Source organism: Typha latifolia, chromosome 4 (assembly GCF_019914945.1).
Source record: "Typha latifolia isolate L0001 chromosome 4, TyphaL0001v2, whole genome shotgun sequence".
NCBI classification, from domain to species: Eukaryota; Viridiplantae; Streptophyta; class Magnoliopsida; order Poales; family Typhaceae; genus Typha; species Typha latifolia.
This window is the reverse complement of record NC_133089.1, coordinates 4,196,179-4,222,474: the sequence shown is the minus strand read 5'-3', so window position 1 is coordinate 4,222,474 and position 26,296 is coordinate 4,196,179. Positions and strand designations below refer to the sequence as shown.

General features: G+C 36.7%; 2 protein-coding genes across 3 annotated transcripts; one reads left to right on the top strand and one right to left on the bottom strand.

Annotated features, from left to right (window-relative positions):
• Positions 1-403: 403 nt before the first annotated feature.
• On the bottom strand, positions 404-12,308 carry LOC140787369 (uncharacterized). Of its 2 annotated transcripts, XM_073136262.1 has the most exons (26): positions 11,866-12,308; positions 11,629-11,794; positions 11,360-11,476; positions 11,066-11,199; positions 10,695-10,854; positions 10,136-10,203; positions 9,732-9,830; positions 9,435-9,550; positions 9,140-9,314; positions 8,958-9,068; positions 8,774-8,852; positions 8,498-8,641; positions 8,253-8,366; positions 6,160-6,281; positions 5,701-5,783; positions 5,475-5,599; positions 5,278-5,398; positions 5,021-5,158; positions 3,673-3,769; positions 3,416-3,541; positions 1,801-1,893; positions 1,615-1,720; positions 1,392-1,534; positions 1,222-1,308; positions 842-978; positions 404-757 (listed from the first exon to the last, which is right to left on the bottom strand). In XM_073136262.1, the coding sequence occupies exons 1-25, from the start codon at positions 12,175-12,177 to the stop codon at positions 850-852; spliced, it is 3,165 nt and encodes a 1,054-aa protein (XP_072992363.1). In that variant the 5' UTR covers positions 12,178-12,308; the 3' UTR covers positions 404-757; positions 842-849. The 2 variants fall into 2 exon arrangements, with proteins under 2 accessions (XP_072992363.1, XP_072992362.1); XM_073136261.1 differs by having other exon boundaries at positions 404-978.
• A 3,288-nt stretch (positions 12,309-15,596) lies between these two features.
• Positions 15,597-26,078, top strand: LOC140786436 (FIP1[V]-like protein). The gene is made up of 9 exons (XM_073134870.1): positions 15,597-16,510; positions 18,239-18,492; positions 19,054-19,180; positions 19,273-19,341; positions 19,432-19,581; positions 19,721-19,822; positions 19,957-20,273; positions 20,937-22,593; positions 24,542-26,078. The coding sequence occupies exons 1-9, from the start codon at positions 15,701-15,703 to the stop codon at positions 25,142-25,144; spliced, it is 4,089 nt and encodes a 1,362-aa protein (XP_072990971.1). The 5' UTR covers positions 15,597-15,700; the 3' UTR covers positions 25,145-26,078.
• Positions 26,079-26,296: the final 218 nt, after the last annotated feature.

The following is a 26,296-nucleotide window of genomic DNA, read 5'->3' as shown; positions in this document are numbered from 1 at the left end:
ATAATGTCACATCCTCTCCAACAAATGGTCGTATAGTGGACAAGAGAAGAAAAGGAGAGATGTCTTCCAACTCCAGGAAACTATCACCATCACATACTGAAAGAATCTGGAATTTCCTATTACCATAATAATTACGACTGGCAACAAGAGATGCAGATTGGAGGGCTACTACTAGCATTAGTTTGCCCTTTTGAGCATCTGGCCTCCAGTTTTTCGAGTAAAATATCAATTGCTCTTATCTGATGCTTTCTGATATTTATGTAACTGCCTCATTCAAATTATTTCAGAAAATTTTACTGGCTAATAAGAATATGCTTATCGACAATTACTTTGACCATGCGCCAATCCATGGGATCTTCATACAATCAACTCTTCTGAGTTCCAATGGACGCGAAACAGAGACTACACTGAAGTATTCATAATCACCATTGCTCCATATTTGTCCACAATCAGAACAAAATCCAATAACAAAGCCGTCAGTTCAGGCCAAGAGATACAACAAAAAAAAAAGAGTCAATATATAATTGATGGTAATTCATAATTATACATGTTATACTTCCTATATCACATCTTTTCGACAGACTCCATGTCGAAGCCCTTTGCTCCTGCAAATACCAACTGTACCCTGTGGAATATAGTCCACGGCACATCGTACAGCCATTTCCCCTAATTGAAGTGTGCAATTCCATTTCAATAGCAGAAGAAAAACTTAGGCATCCAAAGGCTTGTTGAAATTGGCATCTTTGCAAAGCCTCGACTGGCATCAAGGCACGTTAAGCATATCAGTTGTCTCTCTTGCCAACGAGCCAACAAATGCAGATACATGAACATGTATAATCACCTTAAGGCCTATTTGTCTAGCTTTGGAGCCTTGAGGAGAAAGACACTCTTCACAAGCCCCTTGCCCACTTCTCCAACTTCTTTAAGAATGTCTAATGGCTCTATTCTAATTTCGTCAGCTTCATCTCGACTCCGTTTCTGCATAAAGAAAAACATTCTATTAAGGTTTGGCCTGTCTCACAGTGAACAGTTCATTACTGGGTGATGATGATATGGTAGTAAAATGGGGAAGAAAGATTTCGTAGCAAAGTTGTTATCAAATAGAAGAGGGAAAAAGAACTTGATCAAGAATAAGTGAATAACTCAACTACTTCATAATTGCAACTGCCTAAGTAGTTCAATAAACTCCTGATGTGATTTCTCCATAAAAAATGTACATACCTTCACAGCCTTCTTCTCCCATGTTAGACCAATTGCATCTCCTCCAAGAGAATCATACCACACGTTGAAAATGTCTGGGAACTCTCTCTGTAAATCTATGAATCAGTACATGCATTCTCTTCCATATTAAAGCACTAATCTTAATATTTTAAGAGTATATAATTATATACCTTTAGGTCTCCCAAGAAACATCTCGTTGGGTCAAAGCTTACCATCAGCTTATCTCTTGCATCTTCCAGGCTCTTCACAGAACCCCAAAGTGGCATGAAGGGTTGGAAGTCCTTGCTTGGTTTGCCGCAAACTACCAGCTTACCTGTAACATTGTTAAAATTCTGTCTGCTCTAGAGAGCGAACAAATTCTCCAACCAATAATAAAGGGGTTAAAAAACTAACCACAATTATTTTCAGCTGGGAAAAGGAGGTGCTGAGGATGAGATAGTTTCTCTCGGTGGAGATGAATTATAGCATCATAATTGTTCAAAGGAGTTCTGAATAGGGACTGCAGCCAAAAATAGGAGCAATTAGATAATTTTGCAAGCCCCTCGCAGAAGCAATTGAATGATGGGAAGCAGGTTTTACCTCCCATGTGTGTGAACCACTTCGATTTTGGAGGATTAGATTAGTTAGAATGCTTGCACTACTTCGAGCATAAGAAGCCATCCGCTTAAGCACCTTCATACCAAGGAAAAGAAGGAAATTGAAGTAAAATTTTCTGAAGGACTACAAATGGATTAAACAATGTATGAACCAGCAGATACTTGTTTGGATAGAAAAGATCAAGTATGACGGAATAAATTATTTAAAAAAATGCAGTACAATAATTTAGAAAAATTACAGGACAGCGAAAATAGGAACTTCCACCATGATGGATAAAATTGTTTTTTTTTCTTGGAGAAAGAATGGAGGTCTTTCAAATCTCCAGCTTTAAGTAAATAAAAGGGGAAGGAAACTTGACCTATACCTGCTTAAAGCAAGCAGTTCTAACACACTTTGAGCAGGCCAGTAGGTGTAAATAGGCCCTAACCTAGGGGAAATTTTGACCAACTAACAAATCAGCCCATTGTGGATCAATTTCCAAAGTTCTAGATAGTGCCAGTTGATAGAACACAATTTCGTTATCTTGAGGTTTGACCCATCTACTCAGCCCAACCAATTGTTAAACGAGTCAGGCTAGGGTCTACAAAACCTAAGCAGCTCGCGGGTAAGGATGGACATGTCTTGACGGTGAAGCTTGACCCACTTGAATCAAACCAATTGTCATCTGTAGTCACAAGGACAGAAATCAAACAAGTGTACCTAAGATTTCAGCTCAAACAGATAAGCCCCACATATACAGGTCAAATGAACTGACCGATGTTGACTCAAACGTTAAGATATGACCTTAAACTCTGCGATCAAAGATGAAAAGATAAACAAATCAATCTTTCAAAGAGAAAAAAAATTATAGCACAGGCTGAGTGTCCTTGATCAGCTGATGAATAACAACTTTCATACCACTGGCAACTGGCAAACAAGATTCAAAATGAATATATGCCATCTCCAACTCAAGATATAGGTGAAGATAAACAAGTGCCCAAACAAATAAAAATGGAAGAATGGTGCATGATACTGCATGTGCATACACAAGGTCATAATGCAGAAACACAAAATATGATGTACATATCGAGCAGGTGAATAGTTGCTAACAGACTTGCATACCAGTAGCATGCACTTCAGTTTTGCACATTAATGAAAAAAGAACAGGAAAAAAGGTATAGTTTTCCAACAAAATATACTTAATGAAATATTTTAGGTCTGTTAAAAAAAGATCACCTGTATACTATTCCAACAAAATAGAATCTTGTTTTTCTACTTAATGAAATATTTTAACATAATGAGAATCTTGGTCTGCAAAACATGACAGCCAAAAGTCGTTTAAGAAACAGATATCTAGTATATGACATCTGAAGTTTCAGCATGATATTTAGAGAAGGATGGAAGAAAAAACATATGCAATTAGCAATTTTGCAGCTACATTTGCTTCATCTTTCAAAGCGTTGGCAAAAGGAAGAAAGTATGAAAGATCAGTTTTTATTTGAGGAGATAAAAAACATATGCAATTAGCAATTTTGCAGCTACATTTGCTTCATCTTTCAAAGCGTTGGCAAAAGGAAGAAAGTATGAAAGATAAGTTTTTATTTGAGGAGATAGTTACCACTTTGCTCGGTGAGTATTTCGTCCAAGCTTCTGATCCTTTATCATATGATGTAGCAAGAAACATAGCTCGCTCTACATCATGGGAATTTTCTTTATAAGATTTTCTGCTTAGTATGAAGTTTTCCTGTATTGGAACAAAATATTACTACTCAAGTGTTGACATGTGACTTTTTAAGCCAGAACATCATACCAAATTGCCTTCTGTATAACAATTAACAAGTAATAAGTAATTCAAGTGAAGCATAGGGCACTCACATTTATCTCCTTCTCATCCTTTGAGCTAAAATCATCATTTATATCAACAATCAAGGGAGAGAAGGTCCAGTCATAATTTGACAGTAAGCGCAAAAATCTGTCATTCAAGTTGGAAATAATTAATCTACTGAACATTAAGTCATCAAAGGATAAGGATACAAAGAAAAAGATAATACGATTGCTCAGATATCGAGACAAAACGAACTCATAAAATGACCAGCTGACAGAAAAGAAAAGGTTGCAGTCCCAAAATTCAAAGGTCAAAACTTGAACAGAAAGCTAATTATAAGTGACTATGCAACAGGACTTGTAAACTAGTGTAAGAAAAGGAAGTACTCACAAGAGACATATAGCCCAGAGTTATCACATAATTCCAACTATGAGAATGGTTAACACAGATCAGTCAACTTGTGCCAAAGTGTGGCACAAGAACATCAAAAGATGGTCATACCTGGGACAGGGACCAGAGCAGAGATAATTAGGTCCAAATCCAAATATAGACCCCACAGGGAAGTTCATGCCCAGCCCTGTCCAGATGTCTCCCACTGTCCATGAATCAACTAATCTGTTTCTTCCTACACCTCTCACATGATCACATGTTCCAAATATCAGACGCCCCTCAAACTCATTTGTCAAATTGCTCTACAGTTTGCAACTAGAATTGTTTTGATGATCAGTCTATTCTTTTGGAAAATTTAGAAGTAGGAACTTGTTTTCCCAAACGATTCTCAAACCTCCTCTGTTTTCCTCCAAACCGGAGGGTCACTGGGGTTCTCTCTTTTAGCTGGCTGCTCGACAATATGGCTAGTAGATTTGCAGATTAGATAGTTTTAGGGAAATCATAAAATGATAAGATTGTAATTTACATCAGTAAAGGTTACTTAATAGAGATACACTTTATCTGAATGCAGTTTGCATCATTCTTCTCACAGAAGCCACTTTTATGTTGAAGTCATTGATAAATATATAAGGAGAAATGATGTCACGTGCATGAAGTATAATGGGTCCAAAGATTAGAGACATATAGCCTGGATGTTAATTAGTAAATGATGAACCATGCACCTGAAAGTTGCAATTTAGCAAAATTTAAACTCCTCTCTTAATAAGTATGTGATTTAACAAAGTCAACAGTACATTGTTTCCATCAACTAGGAAGTATCAGTCATTGTTCAGGTATCTAACATGCAGGATTACCTCAATAGGACTTGCAACCTAAACAATCGAAATTAACCTAAACATTTCTCGTATGGAAGTAACAAATGGCCTGGCAAGTTCACTAGCATACATCAAATGTGAAACAGCAAAAACAGAGAGGAAAAATTGAAAAGAGAACAGTACAGGAGCATACCTCAGAAATCCATTAATTCGTGAACAAGGAGGATGATATGGAAATGGCTTCAAAAACAAGTATGCAACTACCAATTCAATTGCCTCCTCCACAAGAAAGGAAGAAAATAGATGTGCGGAAACCCATCGTTTTGCAAGCCTTCACAACAATAGGGGAGGATAAAGAAGAACAAAAGAAAATGAGAATAGAGTGCATGCAAATATTTAATAAGATAAAAGACATGCATGAGATAACAGCCATGTAGAAAAGATTCTCACCTGACAACTGGCCCATACATGGGATAACGGCCATGCAAACCATTTATCATACTAGAATGCTGGCTCCGAAGGAACAACTCCTTGTCTACAGATGGAGTAGCTTTCACCTTAACATTACCAGCTAAAAAAATGAGAGAACTTATTAATAGTATGTAACAAAGGAATTTTAGGAATAAGACTGCACACAAAAAGCAAACCTTGGGTTTTCAACATATCCAAGCCTTTGTCATGCAGAATTTTGAGAGAAAATGAATATCCAGAAGAAAAGACAATCACCTCATCCTCACTAGCGGTACAAAACATACCCCAACGTTCTTGGAGACTGAAATGATATAAATCAAATTTAGTCAAGATGAGAGATACACTTGCAGCTAGCAGCTCATAAAATAGCCAACTTTCCCAGAAAATATTTTACTAACTTACCTTTCTCCAATTTTCAGAAGAAAGGCAGACTTTGTCTTCTCAACGGCTATGTTGTCCAAGGGCCAATTACCAGATCCCTCTAACTGTATGTGATCATAAAAGAAGCTTCACATACCAGTGAAAAATTGAAATGCATAAGGAGCAAAATTTTCAAAGTTAAGCAAGATATTGGATCAGTTTGAGCCATAAAAATATGAAACTTTAGTTCTAACAAATAATCAACAGATGCAGAATGTAAAAATTAAGAAAAGTAAATGAAAAATAGTAAATGCAACACTTTCAACAATAAACCTAGCATTTTGCATAACCTTTATATGTTATTAACATTTCTAGGAAAATATCCATACTTGAAAAAGCAAGGAACATGTTGGTCTTGAGCATTAATAAAAGCTTAGCATAACAGGTAGCAGATAACCTGGAATTGGCAGAATTCCATGAAATAGATAGAAGCCACAATACCTGAATCATAACTTCTAGTGGTTGGATGCAGCTCGCCACAAAATCTGGTAGGTTGCGGTCAGAATTCTTTTCATAAGCTAATATGTGAGGTTCAGGAGGAAAGACAGATGCATGCCTGAAAACTGGGAGCAGCGATCAATATGTCAAATGCATGACAAAATAAGATCATGAAGTTCAATCATCAAAGTAAGAATAAAAACTTGCATACAGAAAGTCCTTTGATCAAATTGCAACAATCAATATGTCAAATGGATGACACGCTTTTATACATGTTATCATTAAGGAAATCCTTCTCCACATCTAAAACAAAGTTTGTACAATTGTCTCTTCCCACTATTTTGATCTCGTTTCAATTCCATCACCATGACAGATCAAATAAAGACATAAATAGTTTGTTAAAGTAGTGCAAACTCATATGGTGCCATAACACTGAGCACGAGTATGTTTTTGTACAGTACTCAGTGTCTTGCCCAGATTGTCTATCAGCATTCATGCATATACTGGTGCTTCCCTTGATCAGTTGGGCCGAGGGTAGAGAAGCATATACATGTCAATGTATGTGCGTATGAAGACTTGTCCCAGACAATGGCTGAGCCAAACAAAGCCACATGATTTTGTTTGGAGTTTGGACCTTATTCAACCATGCCTTGTGAAGAACTTAGTGGCTTTAGCTCGGCCAGGCCCAAGTTCAACCCCTTGGGCATGATCCAGTGTGGACCTACCTATTTTGACCAACTTCTATCTCATCAGCCTCTAGCAAATAATTACTTGAGAAAAGGACCAATGTAACAATTTAAAAGACAAGACAGAAAAACAACATGTGAACTGTTAATCTTTACTTAATCCAGTAAAGAAAATCAATGTCCAAAAAGATTGCTATTCATTGAAAGATTGCGAAAACATCAATTATGTATGTAAGTTTTCTGGTAAAAAGTGAAAGCTATAATTCCCTCATGAGCTACTACATTCAGTTAACTCAGCTCTAAAGGCCAAGGAATGGTGCCTATGTCATCAATTGAATTAAGCATGTTAAACCTACTATCTTAAAGTTACTATCCCAAGATGGAAAATGCCATCACATGGAGATGTCTTGATTACTAGAAAAACTTGTGTGGAGAAAATTATGCACTAGGCAACAGCAACAATAACCATTAAGTACTTGAAGATAGTAAAAATTTTAAATTTTTTTAAAAAATAATTAACAAGGTTTTAGCAAATTGTAAGCATGAATATATATAGTTCGTTCATATTATCTTTCAAAGTTATGCATGCAATATCAAATATCAAAATCACTCCACACAAGTACATTAAATATTTATTTTAAATTGCATATGACAATGACCGAGTATATTCTGAAAACTAAAAAACAACTTCAAAGAAGTCAGACAGTACAAACTATGAAGGACATAGTTGAATTAATGATTCAAAGAATTAAGTCAAATTAAGAGATGATCATTTCATATAGAAGCAAACCTGCCTAACTGATTTGTTTGGATATACTAGAAAACAGACAAAGTAAAGTTGCAACCTGACTGTAATGGCTTCAAATAAACTATTTTGTTTCGTCATCACCATGTATAGAAGAAAAAGGGCTAAAGAGTTGATCCTGATCAGATATAGTGATTGATGAATCATGAACGAATGAATGTGAATAATGAATTATTTAAAAAATGTTATATTTAGCAAGAGCTGAGGTGGTAATAGTGCTCGTCATTAATCAAATAAAGAAAATTCAAAATAATGACTCGTCAACTTCTCTCTGCCTCATTTTTTACCATCAAATTGGTTATGTCACCATCAATCGATTTTCCTTTTGATGAATGCACGTAGTCAACAAATAAACACGTCATCAAATTCATGCAGGTTGGCAAGGAGATAAAAAAATGGCATGAACGGAAAATTGAATGGCAAGCATAGCATTTCACCGATTATGGACCTAAGAAATATTCTCCCAACAGTAAATACTAGAAATACCAGGCAAGATTATATTCTGGTAAAAAATATGCAATATGGTAGACAAAGATGCATAGTCAAAATAAAGATGAAATATATAAGGATTGCATTTATATCACTTTCTGAAAATACAGACAGACCTGGATGTAAGGGCTGAACACTGGATATCCTCAATGGAATTTCCTCTAGAAGTCGCAAACGTTTAGACAAGACCTCAAAAGCACCAAGAATAAGTCCAGAAAATAACACAGGATCTGCAAATTAAAATAAGAAAAGCTTTACATAAGAGATAATAAAAATAAATAAAAAGGTATAAGCAGAATATAAGAAATGGACGCTGCACAATTAAAATTTTTGAATACATGAAAAAAGTAGCACTAGACACCTTTACTGCCAAGATGTAGGGAAAAGTCAAGTTGATCAACAATATGAGTTATGTCTTCCTTCTGTAGTAGAAAATGTTTCGAAAGCAGATATTCTGTAATTCTTTTGATAATCAGATGTCTCTGCCATGGCTCACACTCCCATACTGTAGCAGGAAAAACAGACGATTAAGAAACTCCTCTGTAATCGTCAAGAGTAAAATTTAACAGCTACCATCTCTCCAGAAGAATGAAAACTGAAACTAAAAGAAGAGAGTGCAAAAATAAATAAAAATTGCCTGTGCTTTCGGCAATAGTCCCATCCTTAAATCTCCTAAGTTCTGCTTTTTCTCCCCAAAATTTTCTGAATTTGATGGCCTGAAATAAGTGTGAACAATATAAACAAAACAAATAAGCAAAAATTGCGGTACTACTTATTTCTAACAATTGCATTCAAGGACTAGCAGAATGAATAGTAAGCACCTCGTCCTTTTTCTCAGGGTTTGGACCAATATCGACCACTCGAAAGATCTTCTCTTCAGAGCTGAACAGTATACCAGCAAGTATTTGCTCATCACCAAACTTTGAGAAACCCTACAGTGCATATTCATCATTTAGATTATGGTTTTACATTCTCTTAAAAGTGAAAAGATGACATAGCATACATCATATACACTCCACTCAGAAGGTGTGATTCTCCAAGTCACTCTTATCAACTTTGCTCTATCAGTCAGTCCTTGTTGCAGAAGAGAATGCATGTCCTTCTCACATACTCTCCAGCATTCTTCATCCAAGCAAAAGTCTGACGCATAAACCCTAGCATTAGCTTTCAGGTTCACCCTGCAGTAAACAGAATATGTTTGATCACATATATAATTATATATGCATGTATAGGCACCATATTATGATAATATCAGTTTATCAAGTACATTAACTTCTTGGAATAACAATCTGAATTACCTCAAACAAGAATCAAATTTAGAAGCAAAGTCAACCTTGGTCATGAAAACCTCTTCAAATCCACCATCTCTACATTTATCAATGCTTTTAAGTGAACAAGCTGCTTCATCTTGAAGCTGAAAAACCATTATTCGTCAGATGTGAAATACTTGAGGAAGGTACTCAAAAGTATAAAATAAAAGAAACATGACTTCAAAAAAAATAAAAAATAAAAAATAAAAAAATAAAAATCAGATAACACATAATAAAATGGAATTTGGATATGGAGTTCATCTCAACGCAGTAACACATTTTTACCTCTAGAAGAGCTGCCCTTGTCATCCTGAATGACAAATTTAAATGGCCAGATGCATCAATCATGACTACATCAAATGATTGCATGTATTGACCCATATCCTGGAATTTTTGCACCACAATAAAATCAGAAAGAAGTTGAAAAGAAAAATGCGAATCAAATTTTGTTTGCTTTTACATATAATCACTAAATAGTAACGAAAATATGAAAAAAAAAATGTATTTTACTGAAGATCACTTAAGAAAATCAAAATGGTAAAGTCGTTAAAAACAGACAACCAGTGGATCAGGCCTTATGGTGCCAAAACTTGATACTATAAAAGTCCAAAACCTTATACTTAAATCTCGAATGAGAACATACTAGATGGAGACAATTTAACTTCAAGAATAAGAGACAAGCAACAGACCTCCTTGGAAAAGCTATGTCGCTCAGTTGGCTGAAGAACTAGGCCCTTCTCCCATATATTTGAAGTTGCTACAAGAAAAACAATAAATGATTTTGGAAGGCAAGCATGTGTGAAGACTCTTATAAAAAAAGAAGTTATATATCTCAATGTAACCGAAAAACGGTAGGAGGATTTAGAACATGAAAAGATGCAGTCATAATATTGAAGCACAAATTACTATGTTACAAAAACAAAACCTATGAATTGATGGAGAATATGTTTGTTGCAACATGGAACTGATGAGAATAATCATTTGCATTGACGTCTGATGTTTGACATTTTCAATCTTGATTTCAAAGACAATAATACATGTTTGCTTCTAGTCATATTATATATACAGTCAATTAGTTTTTACTTCATAGAAAGTTGAAATTACAAAGAGCTATTCCTTAATTACTAAAGTGTGTGTGTGTCCGTGCACATTTATCTTGACCCTACTTGCGAGAGGCATATTGAATTGGCCAACAAATTATTTTACCTATACAAGTGAAATTTAGATGTGATAAAATGATGCTTGTACCTATAAACTTCATTGTGACACGGAAAATCTGCATCACTGTCATGGACTTGTTAATAATGTTCCCTCCAGATTCTACTGTAAGAAATGACATAATGACAGAAATCAAGTATCCATTGAGGCAATCATGTGTAAAGATGGAACTTCTTTGGCGTGCCCATACCTGCATTATAAATTAAAAGATCAGTGGACTTTTCAAGAAAAACAAAAAAGAATATACTGCGTTATCAATGAAATTTCAAGCCAATAAGCCACAGCTACAAATTAAATTCATAGCATGTAGTTGTTGAACTTCCAAGGCAGTGGGTTAACTAAGAGTTCATAATGCACCTTAAGACTCCAAATGGAAAATAATAAGAAACTGCAGTACTAACTTTGAGTAAAACAAAGGCCTCTTCCAAACTTTTCCAGTCCTGAAAAGCCTTCTTCACAAATTCTGCATTTTCCACCAAGAACATATCTTCCAATATACTGCTATTGTACTTTGGAGTAGCCATAGTTACTCCACCTGTCAGATATATCATGTGAGTTAAACAAAAGTATAATGTCATATTTCTTTTCTTATTCTTAACTAAACAATAAATTTCTGAAAATGGAAATATTTCATCAACAAGCAACATAATTTTCACAAATTGTCAGACAAATGGAATGTAAAATGCAGGCATTACCTTGATTAAAAGCACGGACATTATTTCTTGTTAAAGATAATTTTCCAACATCGAAGACAGAGGTGGAATCAGGGATCACTCGAATATGAAACTCAGAAAGTTCTGCGAGCTTTGTAACTGCAAGATGAATTCGGATAACATCACATCTCCATCTACTCAATTCATAAACTTGCTAGCTTTTGATAGCATCAAAGCAAAGGCAACATTCCATCCGAATTTTTATCCACTAAAATCTCGAAATTATTTGAAGATTGCATAATAAATTGAACCTGGGAATACGAGTAAAACAGGTTTCCGAGCCTCGTTCTGGAAGCTTGCCCACTTGATCTTTCGAACGGATGGTAATGATTTCAGACTCCTTTCGATGACACATAAATAGAGACATCTTTTCGCATGGTACCGATGGTTCAAGTAATCTTTCTCATGAAAACACTCCTACATAGATCAAATCATCAGAAAAGTCCGACAGTATAACATAAACCGTCGTTTTTACCCTATTTTCCAACCTTGGGCATCCGGACAAGAAGGTCGACGTTGATATCGGGCTTTGTCACGCACCCGAACGAATGGCTCCCGGTCACTCGGACGACTTCCGGGGTGTTGAACACGAATGCAACCTTATCCGAAGGAACACGGAGATCTCTGACGAACCCGGGAGCGGCTTCGGCGATGACATCTTGGTCGGGGATCGATTCGATCGCGTCGGTGATGGAGGATACGGCTCGATCGATGGCCTCGAGAGTGGGATCATCGAGGCGTACCTCTCTCAAGAGCTCTCGCAGCTTCAGATCCATGGATGATGACGCATCGGGGACCATGGCGGCGAGATCGATTCCACGCCGCGATCTTCCTCCCCGGCGGCGTGGGAGGACCGATGGGTTTAGGGTTTAGGGTTTAGGGTTTAGGGTTTAGGGGAAGAGATTGGCGGGAGAGAGGGATAAGAAAGGAGGAGGCGCGTTTAACTCGGGTTCGACTAGTTGGGGTGTAATCGAAGCGACTCATGTTCAAGCTTAAGCTTGAAATTAATTTCGAGCCTGACCTAAATATTAAGCTTGGAATAAGGGACTGTAATTGAGCCGTGCTTGATAGAAAGATAAGCTTGAAATTATTTCAATTCGAGCTCGAACTTAAAATGAGCTAATTAATAAGTAATTTTTAGTCTTAATTAATTTAAGTTAAAATTTAAGCCCAATTAAACTTAAAATATTTATGTATTTATAAAGTTATGATAGGATTAGTATTTATAATTAAACTCTATCACAAATATAACTATTCACTTAAGTAATATTTAAAATATAACAAAAAGTATAATATGATATAAAAATTATTATCTATATAATACAATTTATACCGAGCCTATTTGATCGAGTCAGTTTATGATCAAACTTAGCTCGAAAATATTTTCAAGACTATTTTAAAGATCAAGCTCTAATCGAGCCACCTTAGTTATTTTGACAACCCTAGCTTGGATTAATCGAGCCAGGCATATTTTTGATACACTGAATCAAGCCTAAATTGAATCCAAATTGAATTAAATTTTAGGTGGTCTACGTTTTGAACAATATACGTAGCTAAGTTGAATTGGATTTTATCTAACCTCGAGTCCAAAATTAGTCAAAGCATAGCTCTATTCCACCCTTGCTTGACCCAACTGTAAGCTTTATATCCCTTTAATTTCCATTTCAAATTCAATTAATAGATAACTACAAGATCCTAAATTATTTCTCTTTTTTCACATAAATTTTATGGCTTACTTCTCATGACACATTGACCCTCATAATTATTGAAAACCTTGGAAATACCCTTTTGTTAATTATTCATTCGAAAGTAATATTTCAGTGTCACATAATCATTCTTAAGCTCTCTAACAACCATTTTACCCCTAGTTTAAGAAAAGAAAACAAAATTAAAATACTTATTTAATGTTTTTCATTAGCATGGCAAAAAGGGTGAGAAATTTTTTATAAGAGATTAATGTGTACTAATGAAAGACGAGAGAGAGAGAATGTAAGTAAAAATGAGCAATAGTATTTTGTTTAATCGTTGAAAAGCCTGATGGCTACATATAGGCTATAGAAAAAAAAACCAACTCTTCTTATACACAGAAATACTTAGGTCTCATCAAATTCTAGCTAATATACTAAGTCACATAGTCTAGACTTCAAGTCGTTTACATTGCCAAATTATTGCTTCGAACTAAACATCGTCCAGATATTATTTCATATTATCACGCTACCAAGTTGCTCCTCCAAGTCATCGCACCGTCGAACTATCGACTGAGCCGAGAGAGTTGCTGGACCAAGCGAGTCGCCCTACGACTAATCTATCTACTAATCTTACAATGATTAGTAAAAATAAGCAATAGTTAGTTACTGGCTTATGGGTCATAGTATCCCTTCAATTAAAGATTAAAGCTTGCAATATAATTATAATTTATTGCAAACCTTTTTAACAACATAAGCAGGCATTTTATAATAAATACTAATTTATTCTCTTTTATTTTCTCATCTTAACAAAAAGGGTAGGAGAATTTTAGGAGATAAAAATAAAAACCTGGCCTGTAAAAATGAAATGTACTGAATTTTTTTTACAAATCACCTTAAAGAAGCCCATTTATAAACACTTATTAAATTTTGTAGGTAAGAAGGAGATATGTATTAATTTAAAAGAGCGCAAAATATTTGTAAGTATCCCTAACAAATATATGACACATCTCTGTTTATAGAACTAATAATAATTCAATAGGCATAAAATTAGCCCAAAATGAAAAAAAATATGCGAGCTACTAAGATTAGTGAATCAGTTAGCTGATTGATTAGCATTTTTGTAGCAATGAAAAAATAGAGTAATTTGAGAAGTTGAAAATATGAGATGGGCATTTGTAATTTAATTAATTTTATGTGCAAAAATATGTATCGATTATAGAAAATATACTAATTTTTTTAAAAGTCTATTTTATTAATTAAAAAAATAACTGCAAAAATTATAATAGCCTGACCTCAATGCTATGCCTGTTCCTTTTATTAAGAAATATAAGTTGGGGTAAATTATAAATTGCCCATTTGTAATTATGCTTAAAATTAAATTATCTTTTAAAATTTTATTTATATTCCTATGTGGTTTCCATTAACATGAAATTGTTAAGTTTTTCATCGAGAAACAAAGTACAAACTATCATAATACTCCAATAGTAATCATAATGATACTGTTTCAGTGACTATGAATCTTTTACCGATATTATTAAAATGATTAAAAAAATTTCTTCCATAATAAGATATTTAAAGGGATATATTAGATTAACTAAGATTTAAGACTTATAATTTTAGATGAGAGAGAATAGAAGAGGTTAAATATATATTATTATATCTTGGAAGAATAAGATAAGTTGAGTGTTTTTTTAGTAAATTTGGCGGTTAATACCTCAAAGAGCATAAAACTTCAAGTATCTAAGCGTCCTTTGTTAGCCGACCAATCAACTACGTGATTAGCTTTCATAAAATAGTTAAAAAAAGGCACAAGAATTTAAAAAAAGAAAAGAAAAGAAAGAGAGTAAAAATGTCAGATGCAATATATTTGATTTGCATAAGACTTTGATCAAAATTTTAGAATCCACTTTAAGTATAATGTTATCTAAGCCTTTCTTTCTCATTAGCAGTAATGAGCACCCTTTTAGTAGCCTCCTCTTTCATTAGAAGAGGACTTAGTTGCCAAAATATTAATAGCACTAGCAAAAAAGATCTCCCCGTTGCTAGTCCCAGCAACAAACTCCACAGCAGCTGAGTTAGAGTGTTGTTTGAAGGACCCATCATAATTGATCTTGATACACTATTCTCAGCTAAGCCTGTCCACCTATAATCTCGGCCTCTTCTGGCATGTACAGTACCACCAACACCAACAATTTTTGGTGATGCCGAATTTCCTCCATTGTCAGAGGTGGTAGTTCACATTGTATGCATAATGAAATTTGATTGAAGGAGATGGTAATTCTACACTTTAATGTTTATAGTGATGGGAAAACAAATTATATTTCATAAATTTTAATTTTCTTAATTTTAGATGAAAAAAAATTAATAATCTGGTATTAGTTAAAATAATTAAGAGAGCGAAGTTATACAAACGAAAGTTTAAATTTTAAGCGTTAAACTAAGGTAGGCAATTTGTAATTTACCAATACAAGATTTTAGGAAAATAGATATTGTCGGGGTTTATATGCAAAAACACCCCAACCCCCCCAAAAAAAAACGCAATAAATTTACCCCAATTTGTTTTTAGCACAGGAAAGCTCTTCTCTGCACCAGGACGCCGCCTCGAGACTGCCCCTGCCCCATCTTCGCTCTTCCGATGGAAGACGACGACGAGTTCGGCGATCTCTACGCTGACGTTCTCCGCCCGTTGCCCTCCTCCTCTTCCGCTGCTTTGCCCTCCGCGCCGCCTCCTCCCGCGTCAACCTCTGCCTCCCCGATCCCAATCGGCCAACCGCCACACCCTCCCCTAGAAACCCTAACTCCCGCCGCTGCCGCTGCCGCTGCAGACGCCGACGATGCCGACGAAGCCGAGGAAGACTGGCTCCTCGGCCCCGCGCCACCCACTCTCGATCCGCCCCTTAATTGGGCTGCCGACGAGGACGACATTGAAGCTGAGGCAAAGGAACACGATGTACCCGGTGGTATCCACCCTAGTGTTTTTGAGGAGGAGGAGGTAGCTGCTAGGGTCTCTCAAATTCCGGACGAAGAGGACGATGTCCCGGTCATCCCCGGTATCTCAGCTGTTCCAGTCGCTCCGGGGCCGACTCTTCAATCGAAACCCTTGGCGAGCGACGATTGGGATAGCGACAGCGAGGACGATCTCCAGATTGTGCTGAACGAGACCAACGATGGGCAGCTCGGGGGCGGGAGGGATGGGATTGAGGATGGCGATGATGAAGACGGTGAGGACGATTTGGTAATTGTCACCGACGAAGGCCAGCATCACCATTTACCAGCTATGGAGGAACAGGACTGGACCGAGGAGGCTGTGCAGGGTGGTGGGGAAGGGGAGAGGAAGGATTTGGGGGAAGCCGCGAAAGGGAGCGGTGCGGTCGGGGCTGCTCCTGCCACGAGGATTGGGTATAGCAATCACGGGTTCCATCCGCAGCACCACTCCATGTTCAAGGTCAGTTCTTTGGCAGGTGTATGTTGGGATCTTGCCGGTGTTATTCTTGGAAATGTAATTTTAGGCATGGTGTACAGTTGAATTGTTTTGTTTGATTTTTGATGTATAATGTAAATTTTACCTTTTTTATAAAGACTATCATGCTTGCTTTAATATGTTTCTTTTTCTGAAATATTGGAAACCATCCTTATGTACGTTAGTCGAGTGGTTGGTTGCTATGAATTTTGGGAGACTGATACAACATATTTTCTATCTTTGGGTGATAATGCCATGTGGTGAATTTGAGATGAAGGTCCTCAAAAGAACTGATGTGCTTAGAGAGGAAGAGTTTTAATAAAAATTATAAAACCCTTTGTCGAAAATTGAATTGTATCTGGTTGCAAATATCATTATTTGGTGCTCATAACTTGTATAAATGTCGAGAAAAACATAGAAGCTATTACTGTGCCAACAGTAGAGAAGCAGAAAAAGTAGTCATCGATGTGAGGGGATGGTAAGGATGTTGTCTTCTATTTTGTTTACTTACCATTGAACCTTTGAAGGCATTTTGCCTCATTAAAGATGCAAGGGCTTAAGTTACTTTTAAACCTTTAAAAAAAGCATTCTGCAATAGCCAATTGGTCTACTGTTACTCATGTTTAGTGCTTGTTGTGTACGAATAGTATGGAATGACTTGCTCATTGAGTTTATATCCTATGGTGGAGAGATGTGCTGCTTAAAACTTTTCAGCAAATCATGGAATTTCTTTCCTATTTTTGACCACTTAATCATATATAAGTATGCGACCACTATGGTAGAAGAACAAATCCTAATACATTCACGCACTTTCTAAAACAACCTACAACTGAATCCAAAACAAACAAGGTATCATGTTATTTTTTAATGCAACACAAACAAAATATTAACTTCCATTCTAAAGCTTTGTACGAAGTTAATTAATCCGACAAAGTGTTCCATTGAAGGACTTCAAAACTTTCCAAAACAAAAAAACTAATGGCAGCAAAAGTTTACTAAGCTGTAGGTGCCTAAATAAAGCCAACGCAATAATCAAATCGGACAGCACATAATCTTACTCAGTTTTAGACATCTGCTTACATGTGTATCATGCCTGAGCATTGGTTTTATGGCTCTACCTTATACTCGATCGGTAGTAGTTGGGCTAAAGGCTTGGTTTGTTGTTGGATCAGAAAATATTAGACTAACTCGTAACCTAAGAATCTTCAGAGTTATCATTTGTTGTTCCAACTTGTCAAAGGGATAGGAAGTTTATGGTGACAAAAGAAGCCTATATTGAATGGTTTGGGTGTTGTTTTTTATCCTTAATGTCCAGTTTTATGTTCTAGAAAATATTATTCTAATTTCTAAATCATCTATATTTTCACATGCCTGCAGCTAGTTAGTTCATTGATATCAGTCTGCAAATTACACCATCATTCCCAAGTATAGTATGTTTTTTGGGACTATTGTCAATTCTAATTTTGAATTCTGCAATTAATCATCTGTTGCTGCATATTGATGCCAAGAAACATATGATAATACAGGCTTGGAAAGGACTTGTATTGCTTATCCAGAGTGTTTTAGAGCATTCCTAACATCCTTCAAGTTCCAATCTATTTATAATTTCAAATTTCAACAGTTATTGGTTACTAAAATAGATTACTTTAATGTTTATGCATCTACTTTTATACTGGTTATTTTATTTATTTATTTATTTATTCTCTTGTGCAGTATATACGACCTGGTGTGCCACCTGCATCTGGAGGATCTGTTGGTGGTGCTGTAGGTTTTTCAGGTCAAGCCCGTCCTCCTCTACCTTTGGGGTCTGTTGCTGGTCGAGGAAGAGGTGATTGGAGACCTGCCGGAGGTAGAGGCATCACAAATGCGCAGAAAGGTTTTCATTCAGGCTATGGTGTGTCTACTTGGGGTAGTTCATCAGGTCGTGCATTTGGCAGTGGATTAGATTTTACCCTTCCCCCACACAAGTAAGTTTGTCAGTCTACATGCCTGTGATCGTGAGCTTGATTTTTGGATTCTTTGTCTTGATTTAGGTCAAATGGTTTATTAATATGACCAAAATCTCCTTTATGTTCATTATCAGCAAATTATGTTTGTTATATCTTTAGCTTCTTCTTAATGTGTGGATGACGTGAATAAAAAGGTGATCTGATCTATACTACCTGCAAGAGGATCATCATTGGCAGATAATTCAGTTCTATGTTTAAAAACTATAATTGTGTCTGTTCACTGAGAAGATCATTGGCGTTGTTCTCTCTCTCTTTGACATGAGATGTCTTTGTAACTCTTGGCTTTTAATGGATTGTCATAATTACTATTTAACCTCTCAGACATTGATGCTGCCAATAGTTTTTAAGCATTATAGTATCATTTTTTGTTCACAAATGCCAACTTTCTCATCCTTTCTATAGATGACTTTTTTTTTGTAGAGTATTATGACTGAAATGAGTAGAAAATCCGAAAGTAGAAAAAAGAGAGGAAATCTATACTTTAATCCTGATTTGTTTTTTCTGACATGTTCACTCTAGAACGGTATTCGATATTGAGATTGATAGTTTTGAGGAAAAACCATGGAGATATCCTGGAGCTGATATTTCAGATTTCTTTAATTTTGGGCTGGATGAGGACAAATGGAAAGATTACTGCAAACAGCTGGCAAGAGACTGTCCTTTTCTCCCTTGTTTCCAAGATTATAAAATAGAATGAGACAACCATAAAGAATTATTTCTTGTTCCTCTTATTATCAGGACCAACTGCGATTGGAGGCTACCATGCAAAGCAAAATCCGTGTATACGAAAGTGGGCGATCATATCAGGTTATACTGTATATATTTTCTGTTAAAAACATCCAACAAATTTATCCTATCAATATCTTATTTTGGATTATTTCGTTGGCTTGGATTCAGGAGTATGATCCAGATTTACCCCCTGAACTTGCTGCTGCTGCGGGTCATCCTAATGTTTCTACTGACAATGGACATCATAAGCAAACAGATAATGGGCTAGTCGATTTTAGTGGCCAAGGAAGAGGACCTGCAAGCGTGCGACCACCATTAGTAGGATATTATCTTTTCTGATTTTGTTACCATGCCTTTTGGTCCTTGTATGTTGCTTACGAATAAGATATAAATCTTCATTCCTGTCTTTTGTACCATTTAGTTCTTATATACATATTCGTGAATTTTGACTTCCCAGCCAACTGGGAGAGCAATACAGGTCGAAGGTGGTTATGGTGAGCGTCTTCCCTCCATTGACACGAGGCCACCTCGTATGCGTGATTCAGATGCAGTCATAGAGGTATTTTTTGTCTGCCTTAGTTCCAGTGGTACTTCGACTGATCTATATGTCATGTAAAATATACCGGTACTCATTTGCAGTATTTATGAAAAAATAATCATTCACGGTTACATACTAAAAATCCTGGTGAACAGATAGTGCTGCAGGACTCCCTAGATGATTCAACTGTGTATAATGGTGCTTTTGAGCAAACTGAAAAGGATTTCCAGGGTGAGCATATTAAAGGTGGCCATGAAGTTGAAGAAGAAAGGCATGCTGCATCAGATTATGCCAATCACATCCCTCATACTTCTGCTGATAGAAGTAGGGAAGTTACGAGAAGAGCACCCTTTCCATCCGAAGGAGGTGATATCTTGCATCTCTCAACAGAAGCACATTCTCAGTACCCTCCCAGTCCTAAAATGAGGAGTCCTGTACATGATGGAGCTTTTGGTCCACGGCATGAAGAGAGGTATGTTATATCTTGCAGAATTGTGGTTTAATTTGCGACATACAAATATCAGAGAATCTGATAATGGTTTGTCAAAATTCAGACAAAATATTATGAATGACTAGAGCTTTTCTGGGTTGCAGCTCCATATCATTGTTGTCTAGAATACTTCTGAAGATATGTAATTATGTATAGATGACTTTGTAATTGCTTGTGTCAGGCTCTTATCTGTGCATCCTTTAGTTTGATTTTTTTTATTCTTTCTGCTCTTCTATTTATATGCTTGTAAATTTTGGGGAACGCATACACAACAATGACAATTGACAACTACTAAGATACATAGTTTCTTCTGGTTCTGAATTTACAATTTAGAAATGGTTATTCAATACTTCTTACCACTAGTAGTAATTTATTTGGTGATTTATGATATTATTTGGTGGAAGTGTAATCCCCCTCTTTAAAGTGGAAAAGGACTAGATCAAAATATACAAAGCATCTCTTTCTTGTTTTTACTTTCCACAATTATGGTTTCCAACTTCCTTCTGCCAATGCATGCTATATCCAGTATCCACATTTCTGAATTTCCTTACAATTTCTTTTTATATTTGTGTATCTGCTCAGAATCAGTAGATTGTGAAACATAAGAATTTGTTATGACATGAAGTTTCTTACTGAAATTCCCAGGTTGTCTGAAGGAACCTCACATGGAAGACACTCTAGCACAAACGGCAGAAACTTGAATGACATAATCCCTAGAAAATCTGCCAAGTCATGCAGACATGATGATGAGAAAAAAGAAGTGGTCGAAGGCATTGAAATTAATGAGACATCTGGAATATCACTTGTTAAAGCTGGTGCAGCAAAGGAGTTGAGTATTGAAGATAGATATAACAAACATGACGACAAACTTGCACTGGATGAGAGTATTGAAGTAGAAGGAGAGGATATAACGTCAGAATTTCGCATGTCCATTGAGAGCCCCAGTGACGATAACTTGGTTCATTCTGGCAAAAGGCAAAAGCTATGCTCCCAAGTTGAACAACCTGCATTCTTTGATAATGGTGTTGAGGATGAAGTAAGGACTCCACATAGTGATAGCAGCAAAGCAAAATCTTGGAGCAGTAAGGATTCTCAGCATCGTCCTGAACGTGGTGAAATCAAACGAGATGGAGGGTCTAGGCGAGCATCTGATTTGAGAAGGCATCATGCAGAGAGGGAATGTAACGACCACAGAAAGAATGATTATAATCGGGATACTAGAGTAGAGATGGACAGAAGCCGGATGGCTTCAAAGGAAAGAGAGGATATATTTCAGCCTGGTGCGCATAGAGATTGGAAGACTACTACACATGCTGTCCGTGGTCAAAGCCTTGAGAGGTCCAAGGAGACAAAAATTTCACAGAGGAGAGAAGATAATGTTCATAGTAAAAGAGTTGGTGATGAAGATACAAGACAGGAGTATAGTGCAGAAGCAGGTGCGAGGCGCAGGAATAAGGTCAGGCCAACTGATAGCAATGGTAAAAATGAAAATCTTCAGTTGAAAAAACGGGTAGATGAAGAAGACTGGAGACAATTAAGACAGAGCGGGAAGGATGAAATTGTAATGAGCCATCATGAAAGCTTAGACGATTCTCACATCAAGATAAAGAAGAATGAAGAGAACTCAAGGATAGGGAAATCTGACAAAGAAGATATATTGCATGGTTACAGGGGTAGGGATCATTCCAGTCGAAGGAAGAGGGAAAGAGTCGATGCCATAGATGAAAGGAGGAGAGAAGCTAATGGTAGAATGAGGGATAAGGCTGAGGATTATTATCCTGCCAAGCAGAAGGATGATAGTTGGCATTCCAAGGAGAGAGAACATAGACAGAGGCCTAAACAATCTTATGAAAATATCTTGACACATCGTGAGAGAGAAGAGCAAAGAACAATTAAGAGTGGCCGAGTTGTAGAGGACGAGCCATTAGTTGGGAGTTCTAGGAATAAGGATGACTTGAGGTCTGTGAGTTTTGATAAGGATTATCAAGGCAAAGATCGCAGGCGGCAAAATGAACTTGCAAATAGAAATCGAATTGGTGAAGAAAATGTTATGAAGCTTAAAGGACCTACAGATGTGCATCCACGTGACAAACATTTAAACAATGATGAAAGAAACTTAAGGCATGAAAGGTTGAGCACTCATAATGATCGTCCTTCAAGCGCGACCGACAGTCATCAGGCACGCAGTGACAGATACAAGGAAAGTATGAGAAAAAGAAAAGGCTCTGAAAATAATGGCAAAAATCCTCAGGGGCCTAGCAAGCGGAGGCATGAAGACCACAATGATAAGCTAAATGAGAAGGTATGACTAGATGATTTGTGTTATGTCATTTCTTTTAGGAGAGCTTCTTTGGAATGTTTGGTGGGATAAATTTCTTCTGAATTTGGTGGGAAATAATGCTGATATCCAAGGTTTTAAGAAACTGTAGACTCTAGTTGGGAAGGTAGGCCTTTAGTAGTAATTCGGATCTACCGAAACTGAATATGGAAAGCTGAGCGGAAACCTACGTGGGCCTGGGTGGCTCCATCCAAGTCATCCTTCATGCCAAAGCGGCTTTTTTATTGAATAACATTAATAATCTGTTCGAAACTTTGGAATAACATGAGATACTTGGCTTTTTCTGCAAATATCTAAGTGCTTGCTTGTGGAAGCTGTAGATACATTCAGAATAATATTTGTCTATTTTTCTGAAAATGAAGCTTCTATTTGTTATTGTTCTCAAAGAGCTTAAAGAATAACCAGATTTGTTCAATCTAGATAAGTACAGTTTCATTTTAAGCACTCAGGAGGGCTGCAGATTAAACAATCAAGTATTTCTGTCAATTATTATGGACTTAATACAAACTCAAGTAAATACTAATCTGAGGATTTATTTTCTCCCTGATTAGATGGAAAAATGGAATACATTTGGATTTCTTTTACTTGAGATCACCGAGTAGCATTAAATTAGGCATGTGAACATAGTATTCACTATTCACAAGTGCCTTTAAGACGGGGATATCTTGAAACCTAAGATAATCTTAAATATATTTGCAACTGGTGGCACTACAAAAGATGCAATTTAGGTTCTCTTGATGTAGGCTAAAGTTTCTTTCTGAACTGGTCAATATTAGGAAAATTAGGTTTTTAGATGATCTTGAAGTGTACTGGAAAGGACTTTTGAAATTCTTAGGAGATCCTGCTGTGTTTTGAGCTACTTTTTATTGCAACTTTGTGAAACATGAATTTTTTTGCATGATCTTTATTTTAACAATATGCCTTTCAGCATTTGTTTCGGTGTCATCTCTGTGCAAAGTTGTTGATGCTTACAAACATTGGTTTACTTCTTGTCTGCTTTCTGAAACAGAATTTGTTCTTTGAAGTTTAAGATCTTACATTTTATTCTTTGATCTTGTGGTTTACTTCATGAATACTTAGTATCATGTTACCCTTATATGTCCTTTTGTATTATGAAGAGAAGAAAAGGGAAAGTAGAAAAGCTTTTGATGCTACTAGGCTCAAATTATTTCCGTGTTGCCCACCTATCAGTTGCCTTCTGACCAACTCTGCACCACCCAATTTCTTTTCTCACCCATCAGCAGTTGCCGCTTACTACCACATATGAGAACGAAAAAATAAGTGATGCTACCCAATGCCACAGAAGAGAAAAGAAAAATCCTTCCAACCTGAAGCTGCCACTTACAGTCACTGCACCAATATGGAAAGATACTTGGATTTAGTTCTACTCATCAATTATTTTGCTCTTCTTCCCAGACATCCATGCAGGAGCCTGGTGGACTAGGACACCCTTCTTATTAACTAGCAAATAAGATCAAACTTGAAAAATAAGCTTTACTTAAAAGTGGTTAATCATATGAAAATTGTGGAATGTGTGGAAATATCTGAATAGCTACTTGTGCATTTCCCCACATTCTCCTGTAATATTTTTTTTATTCCATCAGTAGCAGGTAGTACATATAATGTGATGACATTATCTTAGAACTTTATCCCTCATTAGAAGTACATGCACATTAGCTATTATATTCCAGCGGTTAACTTCATCTTCCATATTGATGCTGAACTTCTCTTAAAGCAGCAACAAGAAGTGAAGATTTTGTGATGAAATTTTTATATTAACTCCTTGTGTGTGTGTGTGTGTGTGTGTGTGCGCGCGCGCGCGCATCTGTCTGTCTGTCGCTGTGTGTGTGTGTGTCTGTCTCTGTCTGTGTGTGTGATGAGATGGGACCTTATGAAGGCTTACGTTGATCAGGTTGAGAAGAAAGGCACAACTGGGCAACAAAACAGAATCGTCTCGTCTACAATATTATCCAAGAAAATCAATAACCAAATTCCGGAACAACCTGAGGCTTCTCAATTAAATCATTCATTTGTGAAACAAAAGGAGGCAGATGCTGCCTCTGACAATGATAATCAAGAGGATTCAAGAAGGGGACGATCTAAATTAGAGCGTTGGACTAGCAACAAGGAGAGAGATTACAGTATTATTGATAACAAAGAGAAATTCTCTACTTCCGTGAGGCCTAAGGAGATTGAAGCCTCTAATGTCAATGCTGTGCATGGTGATGAAGTAGCTAAACCAGGATCTAGTGATGCTGTTGGCAATTCAGATCTTAAGGTTGGCGACACAAGACAAATTGTAGACAAGTTAGAGGTACAAGATCCCCATCTAGACACAGTGGCTAAACTTAAGCGACGAAGTGAGCGCTTCAAACTTCCTATGCCAGGTGAAAAGGAGTCGTCAGTGAACAGAAGAGTGGACAATGAATTGCAGCTACCCCAAAATGAAAATGCTGTTGATGTGGAGGTAAAGCCAGAGCGTCCAGCTCGCAAGAGGAGGTGGACTGGGAGTTGATTCAATTGAAACACAACTTTGAACTCATCCGCGACGGTAAATGTCACTTGTCCTTCTTGCTCTTCTCATGATGTGGAAGCTGTTGACGAAGCAGATGGCCACATTACTGTTATGCAGCTTCCATGTTCTTCGGTTTAAAACCTTCTTCCCCCAGATGCTGCTATTTTTAACTTATACATGTATTCTGGATGTGTAATTTCTTACTTGGTTGGTGGATGGCAACACGAAGTTGTCTTTCCTGTTTTCTTTTTGGGGTGCTGCCACCTTGTAATCTGTTGAGCTTCACAAAATCCTACAGTTCTGGTCCATTGCTGGGTTGCATTAATCTGTGAAGGCTGTCGGACCATCCCATGCTACTTCAAGGCTTTGGTGATCTTTCTCTGCTTCATCGGTGATGGCATAGGAAAACTGGCATTTGTATTGTCTTCTAAAAGAGAATGCAAAAAGTATAAGGTTCTGGAGTGAAGCTGGAACAGTTCCTCCTAGCATAGAGATCTTTATTGTATAATTGTAACCATTCCTTTCTTTTTCTTCATCTACTTTGCTGTTTTATCTTGCAAGATTGATGCAAGAGATATGAGTTCCAACAGGTGGCAAATAAACCAGGTGACAATGTGGTGATGGTTGAAACTTGTGCTGACCGATTGGGTCCCGAATCTCTGACGTGAAGCAACTACTTGCTGTGAACATCATTTATGCTTAAAGTATGATTTCATCAAATGAAACCTTTGTGGGGCTGCATGCTTAATGAACGCAAGATGCTGAAAGTGTATTTAGTAGCTTTAGTTTCAGAGGTCTAAGGCCTCTTTGTATCCAAGGTGATTGGGATCAAGAGGAAGTTATATGAAACTGCATCCAGTACAGTTTTTCTCTCTATCTATGTAAAGGAGCCAAAGATGTTATTCAATGTGTTATCTTTGTCTTTTATTGTTCACTCTAGCTTAAATGTTCTCGATCTATTTGACAGGTTTCTATGCTGATTATGTCTTGCCCATTGAAAATCTTGTTTTGTTTACATGCTGTTCCTCGAGAAGCTTGATGCAATGATTGTTTTTTCGTTTCCTGGTTATCGTCAAAATGGAAGCTTGTTATCTGGTGCAGAATAGAGCAGAGCAATGATTTGGCAAAATCTGACCCAAGTTTTTCTCTAGT